We start from the raw sequence: 22,134 nt of genomic DNA, 5'->3' as shown, positions 1-22,134 counted from the left end.
AAAACACTGGACAAAACAAACCTGGGAGGGAACACAACAAACAAACACCACAACACAATCAAATGTTTCAAGTTTTAGTACGAGGTTTTTTGGTTGTGTTTTTTTAGTATGAGTTTTAGGGCACTTGCAACACAATGAGGTCATGTAAGTGCCGAAGAATAGATTTTAAAGTTTTAGTACAGATTTTACGGCGCTCGCAACTGCATAAGGTCATATGAGCGCCAGAAGATGAGAGGAGTTAAAAGAGAGTAACACACATTTAAAAAAGAAGGAGGGGAGATACGACAGATGTTTGATAGGAAAGAAGGAGCAAACCACAGCAGAGCACCCGCCCAACCACCCACATAGTAAGAGTTTCACGGCACTTGCAACACAATGAGGTCATATGAACGCCAGTAGACTAGAGGTGTTACAAGAGAGTAAGAAACATAAAAAAGGAGGAGAAATCAGGACAATGGATGTTTGATAGGAATGAAGGAGCAAACCACACCAGAGCACCCGCCAACCACCTACATGTGAGTTTATTTTGAAAAAATTCAATTGGTAGTTAATTAGAAATGAACGGTTCCAGCCAAAGGAACATACAAGTTAATGAATAAATAGTGGCTGGCAAGACGTTGCGTTTGTCCCCTGTGGGACAGGGCTGGGCAATGAGTCGCTTTAGCAAAATCCGGACACTACGTTAGTGCACCTCTTCGGCAAATAATATGATATGAACCGCTTCGGCAAATGGGTTAGAACCACTTCGACAAACGGGTTATCATCACTTCAACAAATGGGTGCACCCACTTCGGCAAACGGGTCAGGAAAGAGAGTTAAGAGTCTGAATTCGGATAATGTTTCATGGAGAATTATCCGGTTATCCATGTGCATTATCCGGATTTTGCTCACCTCTTCTGTGGGACAGCCGAGGCAGGAAGGGTGGGGTAAGGGAGGGAACACAGAGATACAGCGCGCACCCGGACAATACCGAGTTACCCCGCTGGCAACTGGCTCGCAAGAACCAACCTACCGGTTTTTTTTCCTGTAAGAGTTGTACGGCACTTGCAACACAATAAGGTCATAAAGTGCTGAAGACTAGATGTGTCACAAGAAAGTAAAAAAACATAAAAAAGGAGGAGATATAAGGACGATAGATGTTTGATAGGAAAGAAGGAGCAACCCACACCAGAGCACCCTCCAACCACCCACACCGGCTTTTTACGGTGCGACCAGAGACGGTAAACACATAGACAAGTGGCTTTTTTTTAAAGTAAGAGTTTTATGGCACTTGCAATACAATAATGTCATATAAGTACCGAAGATTAGAGGTGTTGTAAGAGAGGAACAAATTTGAAAAAAAAGGAGGGGAGATAAAGACGATAGACGTTTAGTTTTAATAGTGGGTTTTACTGCGCTCACAACTGCATAAGAGCGCCAGAAGATTAGAGGTGTTACAAGAGAGTAACAAACATAAAAAAGAAGAAGGGGAGATAAGGACGATAGATGTTTGATAGGAAAAAAGGAGTAAACCACACCAGAACACAACAAGTGGGCATATATACCCACACAGTGGTGAAGGGATTAAATCTCAACACACAGACAAGTGGGCATATATACCCACACAGTGGTGAAGGGATTAAATCTCAACACACAGACAAGTGGGCATTTATACCCACACAGTGGTGAAGGGATTAAATCTCAACACACAGACAAGTGGGCATATATACCCACACAGTGGTGAAGGGATTAAATCTCAACACACAGACAAGTGGGCATATATACCCACACAGTGGTGAAGGGATTAAATCTCAACACACAGACAAGTGGGCATATATACCCACACAGTGGTGAAGGGATTAAATCTCAACACACAGACAAGTGGGCATATATACCCACACAGTGGTGAAGGGATTAAATCTCAACACACAGACAAGTGGGCATATATACCCACACAGTGGTGAAGGGATTAAATCTCAACACACAGACAAGTGGACATTTATACCCACACAGTGGTGAAGGGATTAAATCTCAACACACAGACAAGTGGGCATATATACCCACACAGTGGTGAAGGGATTAAATCTCAACACACAGACAAGTGGGCATATATACCCACACAGTGGTGAAGGGATTAAATCTCAACACACAGACAAGTGGACATATATACCCACACAGTGGTGAAGGGATTAAATCTCAACACACAGACAATAATAAATAATAAACAGCATTTGTACAGAGCATATCCCCGCTCAACAGCAGGCTCTATGCGCTTTGCACTATATTACTAAGACAAGCAGGTATATATAACCATACAGTGGTGAAGCGGTTAAATCTCAACACACAGACAAGTGGACATATATACCCACAGCAGTGAAGGAGTCAAATCTCAACACACAGACAAGTGGACATTTATACCCACACAGCAGTGAAGGAGTTAAATCTCAACACACAGACAAGTGGCCATATATACCCACACAGCAGTGAAGGAGTTAAATCTCAACACACAGACAAGAGCGCACAGAAGAAACAAGTGGGTAGGTATGTACATGTAATATTACAACCATCTTTCACCATGAAGCCCAGAGCCACCAGCACCCCCATCTTTTCCCTATTTGACAATATGGGGTTTCACAATGACAGTAGACATCAGGAAGTGCTGCACAGAACCCTAGAACAGAACTGAGCTCATACAGAACCAAAGGTTCGCGGAACATTAATTCCCCTGCAAGACAATGTCACTTGCTAGCAAGAATGTATGTTGCATAATGCTGACTTTGAGGTGATTTACTAGGAGGAATTTGACATGACAGCATGATAATAAAGTTTCACCCTCAGGAGTGCCCCAGATAATGTATGTTTTAAAATATACATTGTGAGAAATGGACTTAACAGTCACCCATGGCAATAACATTTTTCTACAGACAGACCTCCAGTGCAGGGTTTATCAACCAAAAACTTGTCCATTCATAACTTGTGGCACACAAGATTTTTGCGGTTTTTTAAAATTAAATTAAGCAGCCACTCATAATTTATGACAATCCTTTTACGTTTCTCTAGAATTGTCAACGACTTCTAGTGCACTCCTTTAGGTTTCCACTTCTGGCTAGTGTAGATGGAGGTGCAGCATCTACGGCTCAAACACAAAAGAAGTGGCCCGTGTGCAAGTTGCGCACGTTAAAGATCCCTTGGTGGTCTAAAATCGATAAGAGTAGGCTTCGGCCGCCACCCGGGCAAAATTCAAAATTTCCTACCAACTGAAAATATTAAGTGTGTCCCACGCGCTCATATGACCTATGCAGTTGCGAGCGCCGTAAAACATTTTACAAAAACACAAAAAGCACAAAAGAGCAGTACAAAGCTCAAGGTCAGCCACATTTAGTGTCACAACAAGGTGGCTCAAGCGCTCCTCAATCTGGGGGCATGTTGGAATCATTGGTTTCATCTTAAAGCTCGTTCAATTGCTTATCTTTTGATGTAAAAAACACCCATTACTTTGAATAAAAGTTGAGATATTTGGGATTGAAGGAGGTGGGGGTCACCTGCTTTCAGCTGTAAAATAAGCAAGAAAATAGCCACCAAAGTTTGATGATTTCCAAAGTTTGAGAGTCCTTGGAACCGAAAAATTTACATTTTTTTTTAGCCTTTAATCAACATTTCACCAAAAAATCAACACATTAATGTTTTTTAAAAGGAAATAAAAAGTGCTGAGCCAAAACCCAAAAAATATCAATAAAATTGCAAAACCGTTGAGTAAATGTCGACATCTTCGATTTCATCATTTTGAAGAGCGCCTGACTTCACCATGGTGCCTCACATGTGGTATTTAGTTTTAGTAAGAGAAGTACGACACTTGAAACACAAACCGGTCAGATCATATCCACAGATGTTACTACAAGGGGAACTCACAAAGAAAAGAAGGAGCGGAAATGAGGACGAAAGAGATTTGTTACAAAAGGTTTTGGACAGAGATCCAAAATTCCAAGTAGAGGTGATGTCTCAAAACGCTGAAACACTGGACAACCCTGCCATTTTGTGGGGGATCACAATCAATTTTTGTCTCCTCTTTATTTTTTTCCCTACGTAAATCAGACTTAACTTAAAACTTCCATTTCCAAATGATTTTTGGGGGTTTTTTTTAATGTAGGTGCTTTTACATCCCCACTGACAGAATTTAGATCATTTACGAGGCAGGCTTCTGACCCTTCCTGTCAGGACCAACCCGCGCTGAGAGGGATATAATAATAATAATAGATAGCATTTGTATAGCGCATATCCCCGCTCAACAGCAGGCTATATGCGCTTTACACTATATTATTACCCCAGCAGACCATAGAACTCTCCGAAACATTCTCAGCTTCCCGGGAAGCATACAGTGCAAGCAGCCGATTAAGTGCTCAAACACTAACAAACTGACAAGATCTTTCGCTGTCTATAGCCGGGTACCCATTCCCACCTGGGTGAAGTGAGGAAAATTCGTGTAAAGTGCCTTTCCCAAGGACACAACATCGGGTCTCTGACGGGATTCGAACCCACGACCTTACAGTTGCGAGTCCGAGAGCCTAACCACTAGGCCACCGACATCCCAGCAGAAAAACGAAGAACCTCAACAGAAATTCTCCCCACTCGGGAATTGAACGCGGGTCTCCTGTGTGCAACAGTGGAGCACCTAACCACTACACCACAGACGTCGGTGACAAGACAAAAAAGGAGAATAAAGAAGGAATGTGAGAAAACAGGAGGAGGAGAAAGAAAGAAAGTAAGAAAACTGGAGGAGGAAAAAGAAAAAACGTAAGAAAAGCGAAAGTGTGACTCACCTGGAAGGGCTGTATCTTCTGCGGTGATGGTATTGACTGGTGTAGGGCGGCCGTCTGCTGCATGCCCCCTGGTGCCATGGCCCCCGGCATGTTGTACTGCTGACTCTGCTGCTGCTGCTGCTGCTGCATCTGTATCGTCTGGCCGTTCATCTGCATGGGTTGCATGTGGGAGTGGGGGAGGCCGGCTCTCATGGGTCGGATCTGAGGAATCTGTCCAGGCTGGGTAGGCATCAACTGCGGCTGCTGCTGCTGTTGCTGTTGCATTCTGACTTTGCCCCGGGGCTGCTGCTGCTGTACTGGTGGTGCCGGCTGACGCATCTGCGGGGCCTGCTGTTGCTGTTGTTGCTGCTGCTGCATCTGAAGCTGGTGCTGAGATCTCAAGATGCGCAGCCTCTCCTGGATGTCGAGCATCTGCTGGGAGGCCTGCTGGCTCTGGGGCATGGCCATGAGCTGCTGCAACTGCTGCTCCAGACGCTGGATCTCCAGGCCCGTCTGACCCGACATGACCGCACTCTGGTTGGGGCTCAGCGGCCCGCTGGGGGTCAGAGGTCGGCTGCCCATCTGCTGCTGCTGCTGTCCCTGAGTTTGGTACCCCGCCGGCATGTGTCCCATCTGTCCAGGCATGAGGCTCTGACCGGCCGCGGGGCCACCCGGTGGGGTCTGACCCGGGACCCCAGACGTCATGGCAACGGTCGAGGGTACCATGGAGGTCGGGAAGTTGGAGGAACTGTACGACGCTGCTGCTGCTGCTGCATTTTGCTGCTGTTGCTGTTGTTGTAGAGGCTGTCCTGGTAGAGTGGAGCTGCCGGTGGCCGGGGTGGTGGAGCTCTGCTGCATGAGCTGCTGGTACGGGTTCGAACCCGACATGGTGTTGGGCCCGTGTCCGGGGGAGACTAGCTGCTCCAGCTGCTGAAGGCTGGACTGTCCGTAGGATCCCTGAGAGCTGCCGCTGTGGCCGGCCGCCATGGCCTGGGGGGGAGGGGGGGTGGGGCGGGGGGAAGGGGTGCTGCTGCTGGGCCGCGGCTGGGCCATGCTGGGGTAGGGGGGGCAGTAGGCGTTGGTCGGGCTCTGGCTGGTCTGGAAGTGGTGAGGGGGCGTCGGTCTCACGCCCGCCCCCGCGCCGTCCCCAGACATAGCCTGCTGGGGACCGCCGGGGTACCCCGCATAGTGCTGGCCCATGGTCCCCGAGCTCATCTGGTTGGAGCCGTGACTAGTCATCATGTCCCCGGGGAACTGGGAGGTGACCGCAGCGGGCATGGCCTGCCCCATGGAGGAACTATAGCCGGCCTGCATCATGGCTGCACTGTGCTGGGAGGAGGCGGGGACCTGGTGCGAGGAGTAGGCCATGTTGCCGTGGCTACCATGAACCTGCATCTGGCCCATCATGTTCATGGAGGCCGGGGGGCTGGGCATGCCCGCTTGCATCGGGTTGGGGGAGCGCAGAAAAGGCGAGGTAGGTGCTGCCATCTTGTTTGTCGGGTTGTACTGATTCATCTGAGACATCTGCTGAGGCCGGTAGCCCTGGTTCATGTAGGGAGACATCTGTCCCTGGGGTCCCGCCGGGGACATGTACTGAGCCATGGCCGGCGTCTGCTGCTGCGTGGGGCTCGTCTGGTTCTGGTTCCAGCTGGAGTTGGGCGACATCATGGGCCCCATCTGGGACATGGGCTGCTGCGAATGGCCGCCGTGGGTCGGTGTCATCCCGTAGCCGGGGTAGCCACCCTGCTGCTGCGCTGGCTGAACCGGCTGCTGCTGTTGTTGCTGCTGCTGCTGCTGTTGCTGCTGTTGCATCATCCCCGTGTTGATGGAGGGGCTGAAGGGTCCCTGCTGTGCACCCATCATCATGCCCTGACCGTGGGTCATCTTGGACATGGGGCTGGCCTGGTACTGGCTGTATTGGTCCGCTCCGTACTGCTGGTGGCCCATCATACCTCCCTGAGAGCCGGGGCCCATCATCCCCGCCTGGGACGTTTGACCCATCATAGATTGCTGCGACCCCTGACCCATCATCGACTGTTGCGACCCTTGAGCCATCATGGATTGCTGCGACCCTTGAACCATCATGGACTGTTGCGACCCCTGACCCATCATCGACTGCTGCGACCCCTGACCCATCATCGACTGTTGCGCTGCTTGCCCCATCATGCCGGGCTGGGAGGCATGGGAATGCATGGCGGCCTGCGAGGCCTGAATGGTGGGGTAGGGAGCCCCGTCCTGTCCCATCCCGACCTGGTAAGAGCCGGCCAGACTGGTCGCTGGCACTGCTGGGCCTCCCATCATCATGCCTGAGGGGGGACAATTGTTTTAGTTTTAGTCAGGTTTTACGGCGCTCGCAACTGCATAGAGTCATATAAGCGCCAAAGATTAGAGGTGTTACAAGAGAATAACAACCACATAAGAGAAAGAAGGGAGATCAGGACAATAGATGTTTGATAGGAAAGAAGGAGCAACTGAGGTTTTACGGCACTCGCAACTGCATAAGGTCATATGAGCGCCAAGGAGTGGATGTCAACAGAGAAGTCCAAATGGAGAATCAGACTTACTCTGCTCACCTCTCTAGCTTCAACAGCACAAAGTCTACTTCGACTATCAAGGCACCCCGGAAAAAGCAGTTCACAAGAGAGTGACAAACATACAAAAGAAGAAGAGGAAAAATTACGATAGTAAGGATGAGGAAAGAAAAAGCAGCAGTTCCCCCTATGTTGTTCCGGCACAGTATGAGCATGACATGTAAATCAGCCCTTTTACAATTCTACTGTGCATAAGAACAAGTAATATCCCCCCTTTGGGAATGGCCTTAAGATATTTTCAGTAAGTAGCACTGCCCTGGGGGGGCAGGGGGGGACTTAAATTTTAATTGGACAATTGGATAATCACTAAAGATGGTGGAAATAAAATAGAAGCAATAGAAATGTGTGAGTAAAGAGAAGTCCATCGACACAAAAATGGTGAGACAGACAGAAACAACAGAGGGAAAGTAAAGAATGAAGTACCAGTGGTGCCCTCCAACCACCCATTGAGGAGACAGTTAAGATCTTTTAGAAAGAAAAAGAAACCAAATGAGGTTGTACTTGAAGAAGCCCAGCCCACGAGGGCCATTCTCTGATTACAATTTCTTTTAATCTGTTAGAGACAAATGCGGTTTTTGGGACACTTGGATAGACATCAAGGCCTTGAGCATCTCGCTCTCACTGGTCAAACTGAAGGCAAACAAGGCAGTGGTAGGTCTACGGCAATTTATTTGGAAAGCTTAAACAGACGGGCGATAGGGAAAGATCAGGAAAATGTAGCTTTTCTGAGAGCACTTGAGCTAAGGAATGAAATGGAGAATCACGATTGCAAGTGTCTGTCGTAGATCTGGCACTTAATGGTGAGGTGTTTATCCGTCCCCATTGACACAATTCAGATCATTTACGAGGCGAGCTTGCAACCCTGCCTGTCAGGACCCACCTGGGCTGAGAGAGACACAAACATCTCAGCAGAAAGACCTGAGATACACGATAAAACATTCTACTCACTCCAGAATCGAAGTCAGGTCTCCGGCATGCCACAAGAAAGTGCCTAACCGCTTCACTACAGACGCCGGTACAAACAATAACAAGACTTGGGTGAACTTTTCATATTTATCAATTAGCAACGACTTGCCAAGAAGTGAAGTGATACCAAAACTGACCCATACTAGAATACTTGTTTAGTTTATCCCACAATGCAAACGCTAAGTAACTAAAAGAAAAAAAAGAAACAAAAAAAAAAAAAAAACCTTTTCGCAGCACTTTTTCTTCCCTGCCAGTTGTATGACAAAAAAAGTCCAGAAAATGAACAAAGCATCATTTGATCAGTGTTCCATTTCACCACAGCATTTTTACGTATGGGCAGCTTTTGCTTTCCCCCGAATTTCTGCATCCCGTACGGGGAAAATGGACATCACAAAACAGCCCTGTGAGTGGCTTCAATTTGTAGGCACCTCAACATTCTTAACTCTTTAAACCCCATCACACACTGGGAATGTCCTTGTGGTAATAACCCTGATCCCCATCACACACTGGGAGTGTCCTGTGGTAATAACCCTGTTCCCCATCACACACTGGGAGTGTCCTGTGGTAATAACACTGTTCCCCATCACACACTGGGAGTGTCCTGTGGTAATAACCCTGTTCCCCATCACACACTGGGAGTGTCCTGTGGTAATAACCCTAGTGTTCCCCATCACACACTGGGAGCGTCCTGTGGTAATAACCCTGTTCCCCATCACACACTGGGAGTGTCCTGTGGTAATAACCCTGTTCCCCATCACACACTGGGAGTGTCCTGTGGTAATAACCCTGTTCCCCATCACACACTGGGAGTGTCCTGTGGTAATAACCCTGTTCCCCATCACACACTGGGAGTGTCCTGTGGTAATAACCCTGTTCCCCATCACACACTGGGAGTGTCCTGTGGTAATAACCCTGTTCCCCATCACACACTGGGAGTGTCCTGTGGTAATAACCCTGTTCCCCATCACACACTGGGAGTGTCCTGTGGTAATAACCCTGTTCCCCATCACACACTGGGAGTGTCCTGTGGTAATAACCCTGTTCCCCATCACACACTGGGAGTGTCCTGTGGTAATAACCCTAGTGTTCCCCATCACACACTGGGAGTGTCCTGTGGTAATAACCCTGTTCCCCATCACACACTGGGAGTGTCCTGTGGTAATAACCCTGTTCCCCATCACACACTAGGAGCCTAAGACACTAGTGACAGCTGTTAGATTTCATTTAGTGCTAGTTTCTTCTTGTTTTTCAGAACTATTCCCGATCAAAGTTTTTTTTAGTCATGACTGAGCCTTTGTTGTCGTTATAAAAAGTTGGAGTCAAGCTTGTGGGGTTATAATGAGACATAGTGCACCAGGTTTAGGTGACTGTAGAAAGAACTCTGGGAAATGGTGGAAAAAAACTCAGGGTTTAAAGAGTTCAACTCTTTCAGTACGCAAGGGGTTCCATAATTTTACACACCCAGACGCCAAGCGTGTTACCTCAAAATGGCTAGAATTCAGTCAAGTATTGATGGATTTGTTTATGCGGGCACTTAATATATTTTTTTGTAAGTGTTTTATAACGCCTGCACCTGCTCAAAGTCATATGTGCGCACGGGACACGTTAAGCATTTTCAGTTTAGAAGGAATTCATTTTGAATATTGCCCCAGTGGCGCCCGAAGCTTACTCTTATCGATTTTGGGACCATCAAGGGATCATTAACGTATGGAACTTGCACACGAACCTCCGAGATTTTTTCACCCTAATCCCAAATGTTCCCCCCTTTGGGAAAGAAAATCACAAGATGGGGACATAGGTAGTAAATGTATCACGGGACCAGGTGTACATTTAGGGCTTGCCGAAATCGGTACCCCCAGAGCGTCAATTGAGTAGTAAGCCATTAAAACGCAGAGCCAAAAAAGATTATTTGGTGCTGGCAAGAAGCAAGTTGAAGACAGATTAGACCAAAAAAAAACAACAGAGGGAAAGAAAAGAAGTAGAACCTACCAGTTGCGCACCCCCCAACCACCCACTTACAAGTTACTATACAGGAATCGAAAGAAAAAAATAGATAGCATTTGTATAGCGCAAATCCCCGCTCAACAGCAAGCTCAAAGCGCTTCACAATCTATACTATTACCCAAGCAGACCTGAGAGCATCCTGAAACAATCTCAACTTTCTGGGAAGCATACAGTGCAAGCAGCCGTTTATAGGCGCTAAAACACTAACATACTGACAAGATCTTTCGCTGTATTGTATGCTTCCCAGTAAACTGTGGGGCTGGATCCTGCTCGTCAAATTTGAGAGTGGCGATTCGCGATTCAGTCGGCTTCAATGAATCGCGAGTACGCGAGCGCTCGTGGAGCTGTGGCGGAACACTGACTGAAACGGAACAGTGTCATATCAACGCTTCTTGGTGAGCACGAGTCCCACTCTTGTTGTTCCGCCATCCCCTCCGCCCCACACCCTTTGTTGCGCTGCTCTATCAACTGACCTCAATTAGTGACCCACATAAATCCCCCCCCCCCCCAACCCCACCATTCCCCAAAACAATGGCTCCATAAAATTCCTTCTGTCTATTGGTTGGACCCCATTCAGTAGGTTAAACAAGCCACAAGGTGGTGACAGCGACAGGGGAGTGAATCGGGAATCGTTTGGCGATACTATTCCGCGTTCCGCTGAAGTGAATCGTGAATCGCGTTCCGCAGGAAAGAGTGACGATTCAGTTCCGTTCTCGCGCTCGTGACCCAGCCCTAGTAAACTGAGAATGTTTCTGAGTCTGCTAGGGTCTGCTAGGGGTAATACTAGTTGGTAAGTGCATTGAGCGTGCTGTAGAGCATAGATATATGCGCTATATAAATGCAATTACTATTATTATTGTTAAAATAACTAGAAGATCTGGTATCACTATAGATGCCACTGCAGTAACGATTTCGACTTGTACATAGCTCCGGAGACCTTTCATAATAATATGATTGTACTGTACAGAAAAAAAGTAAATTTTGATGTAGTTTTTGGAGTTTTTTTACAATCGACAATTTAGACAATTTACAAGGTGGGTTTCCAACCTTGCATGTCAGGGTCAACCCGGGCTGACAGTTGACAGGGATACATCATCCCAGTAAAAAGACAAAGAGACTTAATAAAAAATGTCCCCACTCAGGAATCAAACTCGAGTCTCCAGCATATGACAGCAATGTGCCAACCGCTACATCACAGACACTAGGTACTAGTAACTATACAAGCAATCAAAAGTTGTTGTTTTTTAATTTAAAAAAAAAAAAAGAAAAGAAAAGCAAGCAAGACAAATTCAGAATCCACACCGGCAGAGACCTTTCTCAAGAATACAATATGGTGAGAAATCCATGCTGCCTACCTTGTTCGATTTTTGAAAGTTTTAAGGTGGATTTTTCAAGCATTTGCAACAGATATAGGTCATATAAGTGCCGAAGACTTGAGGTGTTTCTAGAGAGCAGCGTACAAAGAAAAGAAGGACAATGGATGTTTGAAAGAAATGAAGGCAGAAACCACAATAGAGCGCCCTCAGTTATTATCATTACATCGCGACCTCAGTGCTGTCTTGTCGAATCTCCTTTTTTTTTAAACATTGAAAATGTGACTTTTTCTTAACACTTTGCCGTCATATTTTGGGGAAAATCCAAAGAAACTGGGTGATAAACATCGCCAAACGGCGAGATGAGGCGGCAAAGTGTCAGGCTCACTCTTTGATACCAACTGTTTTCACTGTTTTAAAAAATGGAGATACTACAAAAAAGCACAGAGGTCGCGATATCATCATCATAATTATTACCATCATCGTGGTCACAACCAGCACAGCACGCTGAGAACAGCCGCGCCCGCCGCTTACCTTGAGGGGCTTGCCCAGGCTGCATGTGCTGCGGCATCATCCCGGCGCCGGCGATGGAAGGGCCCAGCTCCGACGAGCCCGTGCTGGCCAGCTCATCCAGGAAGTTCGTCTCTCCGTCAAAGAGGCCGAGCATCGGCTCCTCGGCCATCATTGGCCTAGTACCTGGTCGCCTGTGGCAACAACACATACACAAGGCCAGCCAGGATTAGTGGACAGTTTGGATGCTTGATATTAACTTATCTTTAGTTTTTGCAAGAGTTTTACGGCACTTTCAACACAATTAGCTTAGTTTAGTTTTAGTAAGAGTTTTACGGCACTTGCAATACCATAAGGTCATATATAAGTGCCGAAGATTAGAAGTGTTGCGAGAGAGTAACAAAAAAAAAAAGAAAAAGAAGAAGGAGAGATAAAGACGATAGATGTTTGCTAGGAAACAAGGAGCAAACCGCACCAGAGCACCCGCCAACCAAGCTGCAGAGACAAAAATAATTCATTCAGAATTACACGAACCTACACAAGTAAACTCTATAAAAATCAGAACACAATCCAACTGTAACCTTTTCCAAAAACAATCACATTCATCTTAAACCTCACTGTGAATTAATTTCACTACTGTTAGTATTCATACTATGTCAAAAAAAAAAAAAAGGAAAAAGGAAAAAAAGGAAAAGGGAAAAAAGGGAAAAGGGAAAAAAGGGAAAAAAAGGAAAAGGGAAAAAAGGAAAAAGGAAAAAGGAAAAAAAGGAAAAGGGAAAAAAGGAAAAAGGGAAAAAAAGGAAAAAGGGAAAAAAAGGAAAAAGGAAAAAAAGGAAAAGGGAAAAAAAGAAAGAAAGAAGAGCAAAACCAGACCAACAGAAGAACCTACAAACAATCTTGAAATATTTCTACTAACTATGCCATAACATAAATAGCAGGCAAAAAATGGAATCACTAGGCATGCAGAGAAGCTCCAGTGAGAGATAAGGTGTGGGCTTATCTTAGTAACTTCACCGACCTTGTTTACTTCGGACGGCAGCAACTGACCTCATCTTCTCGTGTAATGGGTCACACTATGATCACTATCGAATGCAGCGAGAAGAGGTAAGTAGTATTTCCTCTTGATTTTTGACAATCAAAATAAAAGATCTGCCAGTGGTTGGTAGGCAGCTGCTCTAGTGTGGTTTTCTCCTATCAAACATCTATCATGATCTTTTTGTCTTCCCACCTCATTTTTTGTGTTTGTTCTTTCTTGTAATGTAACACCTCTCTAATCTTCGGCACACTTATATCATGGTAAATGTGTTGCAAGTGCCGTAAAACACATACCACAACAAAGTTAATCACCCTAAGAATTTTAAGGAGAATGCTACCAGCACAATTCAAAGCTTATTGAGAGTCAGATAGACTCTCGCAAAACCACGATTAAAAAAAAGGAGCATCAATACCATGATCAACACCATTATGGCGAAGTCTTCACTTAATCATAGTCGCTGTTCCCCGGTCCTCAGCTCTGAATAAACGCCCTGACCCTCACCCCTCATACCACAAGGTCATCTCATCATGAGAAACCACCATCGTCCTACTGACAATATGCTTGAGTCTTCCCGTAACTCATTGAGAATGCGCATTCTGGTGATTTGACAATGCTTGAAGATACGCTGTTTTGGGACGTAATTTTATTATTCAAATAGATTTTTCTTCTTTGTTTTTTTTATCTGAAGTTTTAAAAGGCATGCAACAACATGCACACTTTCAAATATGTAAACTTGTGTTTCCTTTTTGTGCATGATGGTTCGACATGTTCCAAAACATTGCGTTTCACTGACTTTTGATTTGCTGCTGATTGGGCGAATGTGTCCACTGTGTCCTCAAAGAGTTAACACGCTTTTTGAGGTTAAAGGCACCATAAAAATGAAATTTTGACGAGCATTTTACAAAGGGCAGCAGACCTTCTACACCCAACAAGTCTACAGAACAAGGCTCCAGATTCCACAGATTTGACGTGTATACAAGCCCAAGAACAGGAAGAAATGGTAACATGAATCTGATCAAATTCAGAAAATAATATTTCTTAAAGTCACACGCTTGCTCAGAAAATATTTTATTTTATGTCCTTACTGGGGGGAGGAAAGGTGAAGATGATAAAGACACGCCTTCCTTGTAACTTAATAAATTACTTTCATTTAACACTTTATTTTTCCAATTTCATTCACGATGCTACTTTGTGTAAATCTTTCATTTATGAGCACTACATGAGGCTGCTTAGTTAGGATTTACAGTATATGTGGGAAATACACACAAATAAAAAATGTGTATTTACACATGATATACAATAAACTACATCCAACTGATGTAAACAGAATTCAAGAAAAAACGATAATTATGTCAATCTAATCCCGTTTCTTCAACAAGCAACAACAACAAAATTTTTTTTTAATGGGAAGGCTGAAAGTCCAATGTTATCCGAATCGTTGACAGGTCTGGCAATGAGTCAGACACAGAAACGAACCATTCCACAATTTGCCAAATTAAATGTCACATTTCAAAATGGTCCTGCAGCTGGCAATTTATTACATAATTACCAATTGAGACACATGGTAACTAGACGTTATTAAAGATATTTCCTGACATTTTTTTCAACGCAGTGAACCAAACCAGACAAAGTAAGACAACTCTCAGGGCAGACGACAGATCACCACAGGTTTCCATAAACAACACAGTAGTTAGTAAATAAAAAACTTCAATTTCAAAACTAAAGGCATTCATTTCAGCACTGAAAGCCACCCACCACCATCAACGCAGACAACCTCTCCTGTCACAATTTTGTCTAAACAAAAAAACATGGGAGCTGGGATGACCTGCAAAGGACGGCAGAATTTAAAAAATAAAAAAACAATAATTACCACTTTTGCTGCAAGACAGTAACGAAAAAAATCCCCAACTTACTTGCTAAGGGGGGTACTGTTCAGTTGTGCATCATGACTTATTGGACACGGTCAGATCGGAGGTACCTCACCTGTACCTGCGGGGAAACAACAAAGTCTTATCATATTATCAAAACACAAAATATGTTCAATTTTCTCACAATCAATACAACTAAACTAACTTTCCAAAGACCTTTATGCAACAACACTTTCAGGCACAAATTGTCCGGACCAAGCACCCGTACAGGACAGTAACGATATAAAAGCTCCAAAACTGTGCAGAAAAGAGCTTGAACAAACAAGCAGTTTGTTCTCAAGCTTAACAAAATAATACCAGATTATGAAAAAGAATCTTTTTTTTTCTTCAATATAGAGGCTTTTTCTACCCCTGTTGACACTGTAGTTCATCTAAGAGACGGGCTTCCGAACCTGCCCAGGTAAGGTACACAACATCCCAGGAGAAAGAGAAAGATACTCAATGAAAATTCTCCCGACGATGGAATCAAACTTGAGTCTCCAGCATACAATAGTTTAGCACCTAATCACTCCACCACACTGACCGGTCAAGACAGAAGGAACAACTTATACCACGTGTAAACATTAAACTAAAAAACTACAGTGATATACAGTTGCCTTTTCTTCTAAAACTTAGCTTCCCATGCTTTAAGAAAGAGTTGACAGCGCATCATCTCAACACCAAGCATCGGCTATCTGCTCACTCGTTCATGGAGCTGCTACAGCAACACTGATTGCTCCCCTCCACAAGAAAAGAGGCAGAGTTTGAAAAACAATGGGAGAGATCAAGCAAAACAAACCGAGTAAACCTTTCCTCTCTGGAGAAAAGATAGTTTTCGTAAGAGTTTACCAGCACCTGTAACACAATTATCTCAGATATAATCAGAGCCCAAGATTAGAGGTGTTACTAGAGGGTAACATATCAAGAAAAGAAGAGGAGGGATTTTAAGAAAATAGATGTCTGACAGTGTAAATAAAGAGCAAACCATATCACAGCATCTGCCAGCCACCCCCTGACCAATGAAAGAAACTAGGTATGTTATATATTATTATATGTATGACTTTTCATTTATTTTTTTATTATAGTAGAGGGTTTTACGGCACTCGCAACTGCATAAGGTCATATAAGCGCCACGGGGTGGGTGTCCACAGAAGTCTTTACAGGGAATCAGACCCACTCTGCTCACCTCTCTAGCTTCAACACCACAAGGTCTGCTTCGACTATCAAGGCACCCCGGAAATAGCAGGTCACAAGAGAGTGACAAACATACAAAAGAAGTAGAGGAAAATGACAATAGTAAGGATTATGAAAGAAAAAGCAGCAGTTCCCTGTTGTAGATAAGGCACAGTTATGAGTATGACATGAATCAGCCCATTTTCTACTGCAATAGAACGAGAAATGTCCCCCCTTTGGGAATGGCCTAAAGACACTACAGTCAGTGGCACTGCCCCGCGGTGTAGACTTTTCAGCCATGCATTGCACGATACATTCAACAAGAGGACTTGAGAAACTAGAGCTAAGGTGATTGCCTCTGACAAACATCAAAGTACCAGATGTAGTGTTACTGGGATACTGCAGACAAAGAGCGCAGACACCATTTCTCTTTTTTTTTCTTGTTTTTATTTTTGTCTTTTGGGGTTGTTTTTGTTTGGGTTTTTTTTAGGGCGGGGGTGTTGGTGTTTTCTTGCCCCCATCAACATGATTTAGAACAATATTGAACAGGCTCCAACACTGCTTATCAGGGCCAATCCGAATTGAAAGATTGACTGAGATATTCAATAAAAATTTTCCCCACTCTGTAACTGAACTTAGAGGTCTCCTGCATGCGACACTTAAGTGCCTAACAGTACATCACTGATGCTGGTCTCTCAAACCCTGATCCAACAACTGAATGGAAGAAGAGACTAAAGCAAAAAGAAAAGAGTTTCTGTTACTACTGGACAGTCCAGCACAGTACCTCTAGAGACAACTGTTCGACTTGAATGTCTCTACAGACTAATACTGTAAACCACGACAGTAACCCTATCCCTCTGCATCAAAAATGTTTTGGTGCTTGTAGTTTGCCGCCCCCCCCCCCCTCCTTTCTTGAAAGTAGTGCATCAGGGTGTGGAATTGATGGCAAAATTACTCCCACATCAAGGAACGTTACTGCGGTAGACCGTCACCAACAAAGCTGTCTCTCCTGTCTTACATCTCTTATCAAGTAAAGTTGTCATATCAAACCAATTCTCCACCAATACTGTAAATTTACATGATGTATAGGAAATGTTACTGACAGCACTCCTTCCATATCAAAAAGTCCAGCGTAAAATGCACAAATAATGTTTGTAACTATTCAGCTATCAAAAAGACGGAAATCACTTTCATTATTTTATCGAAGTGATTATTCGGACTCGAGTCCGAATATGAAAAAATGTTATTCGGACTCTGATTCTTGTCCAGCATGACATCACTTCCAACTTCCTGTGACTCGTGACTCCGGCTTCCTGTCCTGCCTCACTCGTGACTCGCCTCAGGCTGGGTAGAGACCGGGATCACTTCGGGCAAAAAGGCGTTTTGTGCAGGAGCCGAGTTTTAATCTTATGATGAATTTGAGGCCGGCCTGAAAAGTTATAGCGCTTCTAATAAATGTTTATTTGTCAATAGGTCATCAGAAGCAATTAAAGATGGCTCGTTAGCGTGTGTCGGGGTCGGATGGGCGGCCTGCACATGTGTGGCTGTGTGCGTGTCGGGGAGGGGGGTGGGGGAGAAGGGCACTATCGGTCCGGGCGTTGAACGTCGCATACGCGTCAGTCTTTTTCCCCCCGGCAACTGATCATTATTACAATAATAAGCTAGTCTTGACGTAGATCTACGTAATGAATTGTGCGCTGGTCTATGGAATCAAAAGTTGCCGTATGCTCAGCTCTACACAGCAACACAACTTTTTCTGTATAAACAGCCCATAATATGCAGGTGCCAGGTGGTCTGCTAATCTTCAATTTCACCTTTTTCTACAACAAAGAAAGTGGGAAACATGGGGGGTGGGGGGGGGCGTATCAATGAGGCGGCGGGCATCGGATCGGCAGAAAAGGTGTGTGTGTGTGGGGGGGGGGGGAGAGACTAAAAAATGGCGGAAAATTGGAAGCACTGAACGTTGGAACTATAGAACCAAGACACTTCCTTTTTTCCGGACCCGAGTCCGAATAAGAATTTTTTTGCCTTTTTTTTATTCGGACTCGAGTCCGAATATGAAAAAATGTTATTCGGACTCGAGTCCGAATAACGACAGCCTTATTTTATACTCTCATGCGTTGAATGGAAACAAAGCTGACCAAAGTATCGTGCACCAACAGAGGCATGAAAGAATACCAAAATAGAATTGTGAAAGACAACACAAGTCCAGCTTTTTAACCGTTTCGCACTTACAGCGCCCGTATGCGCCCGCGCCGGTGACCCCCGCTCATCCCTATAGCGCCCGCCACGGGGGTGTTTGTTTCGTTGCTGCGGGAGGCTTCTACTTTTACTATCATCAGAAGTTTAACTTAGCTATCTTTATTGAGGAAGAGTTCCGGTTTACTATGGTGTTTTTCTTGTTTCGCTAGCACAAAGAGTCACTTTTTGAGCGGGAACAAAAGTCGGAGGAGATTTTAGTTGTAAACACGCCATCATGTCTCTAGGATGCATGGGCGCAAAGCTGCCCGATATGAGTACGGCAAAAACAAAATAAAAACACCCAAATAAAAGTCTGTTAGGTGCTTTCAAGTTTCCACCAGAGGCTTCAATCTCTGTGAATGTGTTGTATTTCTTTTGTGTGGATTACCTCTTTGTCAGTGGCAGAAACTTCGTGAGTTGAAGAAATGTAGTATACGAGGTCTAGATCTAGATCTAGACTCGGAATCCAAGACACGCATCTCAGAAAGACCTCTCATATCATTTCATACTCTTCTATTCCACTTATAATTTTGTATTAGTAATTTAGCTCATTCATTTTCCCTTCAGAAAATACTATTTTCATAATTTTTGGTTGTGTTTGTGATTTTATACAATTTTTTTAGTTAGGTACCCCTTCAATTTTCGTGGAGTTGTTGCCCTTGTCTTAAGGATGGGGGGCCACAGCTGGCCAAGCCTGCTAAGTGCGAAAGGGTTAACAATTCAAACATTTTCTTCACCAGACGTAGAAGCAGGAGCATCATTCCTGTCGATGGGACCCATAACATGAAGCTACAGCTACCACCTAGCACACCCCTGTGATTGGCCCAAATAGATGTCATATTCCGTCATCTATTTTTGTCGTCTTCCAGGGTTTCCCAAGACTCTTGGGCTTCCCTCGCCAGTAACTGTTGACTGGAATCTTTTATAAACAATCTCAGCAATTCTCGTTCCAGAAATTTACCGTCTCAAATTCGTACACCCACACACACACACACACAGCCCAAGCAGTCAGCGATGAAATCTAGATCTAGTGTGGTAGCCCATCGTGCACCAAAACGGGCCTGCCACGGTGAGATCTAGTCAACTGGCGAAGGAAGCCCCGGAAGACGACAAAAACAGATGGCGGAAATACGTAATCTATATTTGGGCCAATTACAGAGGTGTGCTAGGTGCTCGCTGCAGCTTCATGTCATCATATCATTTCATTTCATATCACCACACATCCCCAGTGCCAGTGTGCTCTTACAACAGGCTACAAAAATATAATCGAGGCCAAATATAATTCACAGATAAAATTGACTTAGCGTTCACTGTTGGAACATGAAATGAAGATGCTTAAAACCCACAAACCAAATGTATACTATCAAGCCCACGAACAATAAGAAAAACCCACACCAACCAACACTAATGAAATGACAGTGACGTTAGACATGTATTCACATGATACACACACTTATATCCCCGTTGTTTCCAATAACAACACACATGGGTGTGGTCATCAAGTGGTATGCTAGTTTAATAATAAAATGCCTGCAGACTATCAGTCAACAACCGGTAAACATTGTCATACCCACATGACATGAGCATTACCATAGCAATTTGCAACTGAAATAGTGCATTGTCCGAACTATGGACCATGGAAGTAACCAGTCAAGCTGATCCGTAAACAACATTTTGTGCATGATGTCATGCAAGGAATCAAAAAGGGGACTGTCTAACTTGGTCAGAGACAAGGTATTTGTGCTCTTGAGTGAGGAAGATATGCCAGCTTTACAAGTAACCCATCCGCCTAGACTATGGTACTGCCTATAGATCCAACCCCACCTACAAGTAGGCCTACAAACAAAGCCTACACACACTACCAAACCAGTTCATTAGATTGAAGTAGAAGCTGGTACTGTCAGGTGGAAAGGCAGAATCTAGACCAAGATCTAGCAATTGTAACTAGACTAGATATCAATAAGATGAATCTATAAGGACTGCATCTCAATCAAAAGACCTCCCCAAATATAAAGGCCCTTTGCAGTGGAGAGAAGCCTTTGCATTGATGCCATCTTTGATGGAGGCAACCCTACTTTCCCTCATCTCATTCTCGTGACTGATGCGTGCACTGTTTACATACTACCGAACACACGTGCACCACTGCCCGGTAGAGTGGGCCAATCTGAAGAAGTTTAACCTATACATAATAATGACAATATTGTACACTTCAGGTAACTGGTAAATTTATTGTATAAGAGCCTTGAGGTCAACCACAATGACTATGTTGTCTTTGTACGCCATGTCTATTGAAGTTTTGAAGACTTTTTTTATCCAGCGGAAACCAAAAAATCCGAGTGAAATTTCGACTGACTGCGGTCAGTGAGTACATTCGATGTTGAAACGACTTATGCCTATAAAAGTAAGTATATGATTACAATTACAGCTCAATCAACAGTGTACTTACCATAGATAAAAGGGAGAAATATTCGAAAATTGTCAAAAGGTGATTTTGTAGACTACAGGCTCTCAACATCTTTCATTTATAAATTCAACGCGTCGCGTTGTGACGAGGCTTTCTATTGGACGATCCAAATATAGTAACATTTTACTTTCAGATTTCCGCAAGGACTCAGTTGTCCTATTGATTCTTTCAAAGCATGAAACTATTTAGAAAATAATAGATTGAGAAATTTTAATTAAATTATTATCCTTGTGATGAATACTTTAAACTCTTTACGTCCAATTTTTCTTTCGAAGCCAATTTTCATCGGCGTCAGAATCTGACCAATCAAAAATTCTCTGACACTTCCTCTGCGGCGAAAAAATTCTGCTGACCCACAACGGCCGTGGCCAATCAAAAGGTGCTATTTTATCGAATGCCCGGATGAAACATCTAAATTTATCACACAAGGCGTCGCTTGGGTGATTGGGGATCTTCCTTCGGCAGTGTCGTGTCATCGCACACGCGTGGCTGTGCTTGTCTGAACATGGTGTGACGAACGCCAACTTGTTCTCGGCTATCATGAGTCTAAACAAAAAACAAAAACACCCCCCCCCCCTTAAAAAAAAGTTTACCGTCTCCCAACTTTCATAAATGTTTTTGGTGGTCTCTTTTTGCATTATATGTTTGAAGAGCAAGGCATAAACTAAAACATAATGACGAAATGTGTAAATCGTTTGATGTGTGTCTGTGTGTGTGTATTGAGGAGAGAGAAAAAAAGGGGGGGTATGTGTGTGTGTGTGTGTGTGTGTGTGTGTGTGTGTGTTTGTGTGTGTGTGAGGGGGGGGGGGGGAAACGCGCGTCTTCGAGAGGAGCGTTTCATGACACAGAGATAACATGATTAGTCGGCTCTGAGTGGGGGGAGACACCGGAGACTGTGAGGAAACACTACAGAAGTGGAGGAGTGGTCTCAAACAACAGACGGCGATCACTCTAGCCTGTGATCGATGGCGGAAATAAGCGAAAACACGGCGAAGTCCGGCGGGCATGGGGAGGGGAGGGGGGGGAGAGGTGTCAGTCCACTGTCCAGTGCGGCCTCATCGTCCCTGGTGACAACAATAGCTCTGCTACTAATGGATCAAGCCAGCATGTAGAATTCGAGAAGTGAATTAACCTTTTCTGAAGATGACGAGTCG

The 22,134-nt window shown here is 44.5% G+C and overlaps 1 protein-coding gene and 1 long non-coding RNA gene across 2 annotated transcripts; both read right to left on the bottom strand.

Annotated features, from left to right (window-relative positions):
- Positions 1–4,796: 4,796 nt before the first annotated feature.
- Positions 4,797–12,487, bottom strand: LOC101856467 (putative uncharacterized protein DDB_G0271606; the record flags this gene model as incomplete). Its single annotated transcript, XM_005108863.3, has 2 exons — positions 12,184–12,487; positions 4,797–7,081 (listed from the first exon to the last, which is right to left on the bottom strand). Coding segments are annotated over exons 1-2 (2,472 nt in total), but the record flags the coding sequence as incomplete, so codon positions are not given.
- Positions 12,488–13,854: 1,367 nt separating this feature from the next.
- On the bottom strand, positions 13,855–21,128 carry LOC118478607. Its single transcript, XR_004859170.1, has 2 exons — positions 20,963–21,128; positions 13,855–15,184 (listed from the first exon to the last, which is right to left on the bottom strand). It is a non-coding gene; the product is annotated as an uncharacterized LOC118478607 (long non-coding RNA).
- Positions 21,129–22,134: the final 1,006 nt, after the last annotated feature.

The sequence above is a fragment of the Aplysia californica genome, unplaced genomic scaffold (assembly GCF_000002075.1).
Source record: "Aplysia californica isolate F4 #8 unplaced genomic scaffold, AplCal3.0 scaffold00728, whole genome shotgun sequence".
Taxonomy (NCBI): Eukaryota; Metazoa; Mollusca; class Gastropoda; order Aplysiida; family Aplysiidae; genus Aplysia; species Aplysia californica.
The sequence above is the reverse complement of the archived record's forward strand: the minus strand, read 5'-3'. Positions and strand labels throughout refer to the sequence as shown.